At 45.5% G+C, this 4531-nt stretch overlaps 3 protein-coding genes across 3 annotated transcripts; 1 reads left to right on the top strand and 2 right to left on the bottom strand.

Annotated features, from left to right (window-relative positions):
- Window positions 1–529: 529 nt before the first annotated feature.
- On the bottom strand, window positions 530–2285 carry CYBJADRAFT_170118 (calreticulin family protein). Its single transcript, XM_020216076.1, has one exon. The coding sequence runs from the start codon at window positions 2244–2246 to the stop codon at window positions 582–584; it is 1665 nt and encodes a 554-aa protein (XP_020067661.1). The 5' UTR covers window positions 2247–2285; the 3' UTR covers window positions 530–581.
- Window positions 2286–2620: 335 nt separating this feature from the next.
- CYBJADRAFT_144989 (Alb1 domain-containing protein) lies at window positions 2621–3461 on the bottom strand. The gene is made up of 2 exons (XM_020213224.1): window positions 3196–3461; window positions 2621–3139 (listed from the first exon to the last, which is right to left on the bottom strand). The coding sequence occupies exons 1-2, from the start codon at window positions 3206–3208 to the stop codon at window positions 2637–2639; spliced, it is 516 nt and encodes a 171-aa protein (XP_020067660.1). The 5' UTR covers window positions 3209–3461; the 3' UTR covers window positions 2621–2636.
- A 239-nt stretch (window positions 3462–3700) lies between these two features.
- Window positions 3701–4285, top strand: DOT5 (thioredoxin peroxidase DOT5; the record flags this gene model as incomplete). Its single annotated transcript, XM_020212204.1, has 1 exon — window positions 3701–4285. A coding segment is annotated over one exon (585 nt), but the record flags the coding sequence as incomplete, so codon positions are not given.
- Between the last annotated feature and the right edge of the window lie 246 nt (window positions 4286–4531).

The following is a 4531-nucleotide window of genomic DNA, read 5'->3' as shown; positions in this document are numbered from 1 at the left end:
TAGATGGCACTGCTCTTGAGTTAACGGTGAAGGATATGTGATACCAAAATACTGCAATTGAACACCTTGTCATAATGAAATGTTTCCCGCTGGTTCTCGTCATTGCTTATGCTTGTGTTCTCTTGTACTTGTCGTATCACACATGCAGTAACAGTTCTAGCCTTCGTACACACCAAGATGTTGTCTAGATGCATCACGATGAAACAGCCCAGTAGAGGCTGTATAGGCTCTACAACCCAAAGCTGAAGTACAATGTATAGTCGGTTAAATTTTTGCAAGTTTAATGCCTTTGCAGTTAGACTATTAGCCATTGTGCACAGTGTTAAGCCTCGACTGAATTCATGAGCCTGTAGCTTGTGAGGAAATAATATCCACCAGCACGACAGTCATCAGTCCTCTTCCGTCTTACATGCTGCGTCAGCTGTGGTTGGAGGATAGCAACCTTGGTTTGACAAATCGCAGATGAGTGGAAAGCTCCTACAGAAGAACTAAGATTTCGAAACAGCTTAATAAAAACAAGAGACGAAAACGTTCTACAGACGTCATTGGCTTGAACGATACTGTTCCGTGTCCTTTTTTATTTACTCCTGGACGCTTGTGGACGTGGTTTCCTCCTTTGTCTCGACTTGTTCAACCTCAACCTCGGCCTCAGCTTCGGCAACTGGGTTCTTCTCCTTCTTTGCTTGGGTTGGAGCTGGAGTGAATACATTCAAGATCGAAGAAACAACAAAGAGGACAATGGAAGCCACGATGAAAGAGAGACCACCGTAAAGAGCAGCTTCAGCAGGTCTTGAACTCAACGTGTTGACTGGATCACTCATGAACAAATCGAGATACTCTTGAGCATCGTCAATGAAGGATTGGAGTTGAGCAAAGGCATCGTCACCACCAGTGGCTTTAACAACCTCTTCTTCAGCTCCAGACTCATCATTGGCCTTGGTATCGTCGGAATAAGCCAAGACTGCGTCTTGTTCCAATTCGAACTTCTTTGCCCAGGTATCATTACCAATGAGTTCGGCTTCTTCAACACTGTGGCCCAAATAGATGTCATCAAAGAGAATGTCAGCATCCATAGACCACAACTCGAATCCGATGGCACCGATTGGTTCCAAATCGGAAGGTGTAGCATCGTGGTACCAATCTGGGTTTGCAATGTTCTTTGGAGCCCATTCACCTTTGTAATCTGGGTTGTCAATGAGTGGCTGGGTCCACTTACCCTTATAAGCTGGGTTTTTAATCTTTGGTGCAATCCATTTGCCGCAGCCATGGGCTTCACACTCTGGGTTTGGGATGGTTGGCGCAATCCATTCACCATCTTCCTCTTCGTCCCAATCCTCCGGCTTTTCAGCCTCTGGATCTGGGATAAACTCTTCGGCGGATTCATCCCAAGATTCTGGCTTAACTGCTTCTGGATCTGGGATCATGTATGGGGCAGTCTCATCCCAGTCCTCTGGTTTTTCAGTTTGCTCAGGGTCTGGGATCTTGGCCCTGTCGTCCCAGTCTGCTGGCTTTTCATCAGATTCATCTGGAATCTCCTTTGGTGGGTCAAAGGATGGCTCAAAGACTCCTTCATCGAGCAAGTTTCCAGCCTTGACAACTTCACCGTTGATTCTAATCTCAAACTCCTGGGTTGGCTCGATAATCAAAGTGTAAAGTGTCGATGTCTTGACAGTTCTAGCCAATGGTGGCACAGCCAAGTGCTTCTCCTCGTAGACCCCGGTATTTGGGTTCTTACGTCTCAGAATGAGGTGCACCTTGTTTGTAGTTCCACACTTGTCCGGACCAAACATAACCTGGTATGGGGATTCGTTGTTGAACTCAACGTCATCTGAAGGACCGCCTTCGGCGCTCAACAACTTCACGTACGCACCACCACAGGACAACCCCTCCTGTAGCTTAACCTCGTACTGTGCAACGAGGGTATTGTCGGTGTTGTCAAAAGGTGTTTCCAAGGGAACGTGGATAGCGTGGTGGGCGGCTTTGGTCTTCAACACCAAACCTTTATCGCCTTTCAACCCCGGGAAGATCTTGTGCTCCTCAACCGCCCACTCACCGGTATAACTGAACTCGTCATCCTTCTTCGCCTTTGAGATCTTCCACAACTGCGACCAGTCATCGGAGTCGAACTGCTCAAAGAACGAACTCTTCGACAACTGCGACTTATCGAATGGCTTAAACACCGGCGCCTTCTCAGCGTTTGCCAAAATAGCCAAAGCTGTTGGAATTGCAATGTTACTAAGTTTCATGATTCAGTGGAAGATGTCAATTGATCTATAAAAGGCACAAGTATTCAACTAAACGTTAGCCCTCAACGGCAAAACAGACCTAAAGAGAGAGGAAAAAAAGTTGGAGAACGGGCACCAAAAAAAGAGGTGTGTGAAAGCTTTAGCGCCACGTCAACGGTTAACGAAGGGGGAAGCAGAAGGGTTCGCGGAAAAGTAAACAAACACAAAAACGACAAAAACACAAAAACGACAAAAACACAAAAACGGCAGAAACACAAAAACGACAGAAAATTGGAGAGTGAAAACGTGCAGTGTGCCATGTTTTCATTTTTACAAAACTACAGAAACGGACCGATAAAGATGATAAAGCACCTGTGCAGGGGAGGTTTGCGTGAATAAAAATTCATTAGATCATAGCTCAACTTCGTCCAATAGCGCGAATGCGTTCTTAGCGGTTTGGATCTTTGGCTTCTCAACCTCGTAGAAATCATCAACCATTGAGTCCTCTTGGAGCTTTTCACTGTCCTTATCGTCGGTGGCGGCTTCAAGGGTTTCCGTGTGGATCTTGACCTCGGAGTTGATCACGTCCCAGTTGGCCTTTCTGGTGGTCTGCACCATCTTTGCCCTCTGCTTGCTCTTTGAGATCTTGCCTTCGAGTCTTTCGCTCAAGTTGATTGCTCTTTCCACCCTTTCCTTGTTGATGTTCGTCACCGGGGTAGACTTCTTTGTCACCTTGTTTTTGCTTCTCTCCTTCTTATTCATCTTGCTTGTGAGTAGATCCTCGTTCTTCTTTGCAGTGGCTCTGATGATCACAGACGTTAGGTCGGTCTTTTCTGCTCTAGGAAGGGTTTCCAGTGCCTTGGCCTCTGGTTCCTGGATCTCATTTCTTCTAGCAGCTCTGGAGTGCTTGGAAACTACACATTCGTCAGTAATTATACCCTCGAGGAGGTAAACATCCATAGATACCCACCTTTCTTTGCCATATCTTATCCTTTCGTCTCCTTCTCCTCTGTCATTTCTATCCATTGATCTTGAGCCCAAGAAAAATTACACCACAGAAAATTTTAGAGCAGTGCGATGACTTGTGGCGCATAACAATATTACCAAGCGGAGACGAGCCCATATTTGTTAGTATAGGAGATTCAGATCTTCACTCTCCACATAATCTCTCCGATACAGGTGGCCGCTTATACGAAAATCCAGGTAACGTGATGCTACTGTTCAAGAAGAAGATGCTTCCATTACCCAATTGGGATTACATTCCCCGTAGAATGGCGTTTGGCTGGCGATTTTTGTTGATGACCGCGCGCGCCACGCATATGAACTGCTTCCTCGCCTCGTGGCATCGGTTCTGACCTGTAACATTAATTTCCACCACCAAAATCTGATAAAAGAGAACAACCCCCAAAAATCCACCTAATATTTCTTGATTTGAATCTCTCGTTTAGATACAACTTATTCAATTGTACTGCAGTATGGTTGAGTTGAGAAGATCCGCAAGGGTTGCGAAGAAGGAAGCACCAAAAGTTGAATCCCTCGAGACCGCTAAGGTTACAAAACCAAAGGCTGCAAAGCCAAGGGTTAAAGCAGAGGAAAAGGAGAGCAAAGATGAATCCAAGGAGTTGGAAATTGGAGATGAAATACCAGATCTGACACTGCTTAACCAGGACGAGGAGGAATTGAACTTGAAGCAATTGGCAAAGGAAAACAAGATTATCATCATATTTGCGTACCCAAGGGCTTCCACACCAGGCTGTACACGCCAGGCCTGTGGCTTTAGGGACAACTTCAACTCCATCAAGGATAAGGCACTTGTGTTGGGACTTAGTGCAGACTCTCCAAAAGCTCAAAAGAACTTTCAGGTCAAGCAACATTTGCAGTACGACTTATTGTGTGATCCAAAGAGAGAGTTGATTGGGTTGTTGGGAGCAAAGAAGAGTCCAACCGGGATTAAACGTTCTCACTGGATCTTTCAAGACGGTAAACTCGTTGAAAAGAGAATCCAAATCTCTCCAGAGGTCAGTATCAAAGATGGGAAGGCTAAAGTGTTGGAACTCTCCAATGATGTTGCTCAAAGCGTGAGTGCCAAGTAAAGAATCCACGGAATGGTATTAGTTTTGCAATTTAATATCTACTATTACAAGTTGATCTGTAGTGCTTCGGTACGGTGAACGCGATTTGGACCTTCGCTAACGCTCCGGTAAATCTCGAAGAGCAGACCGCAAGTGGGAACATGCTGTCTCTACCATTATGCTGCCTTATGCAATAATATGTAGTAATATGCTGTTTTTGTAGTAGAGATGGGT

This window comes from Cyberlindnera jadinii, assembly GCF_001661405.1.
Source record: "Cyberlindnera jadinii NRRL Y-1542 unplaced genomic scaffold CYBJAscaffold_36, whole genome shotgun sequence".
Classification (NCBI taxonomy): Eukaryota; Fungi; Ascomycota; class Saccharomycetes; order Phaffomycetales; family Wickerhamomycetaceae; genus Williopsis; species Williopsis jadinii.
The sequence above is the reverse complement of the archived record's forward strand: the minus strand, read 5'-3'. Positions and strand labels throughout refer to the sequence as shown.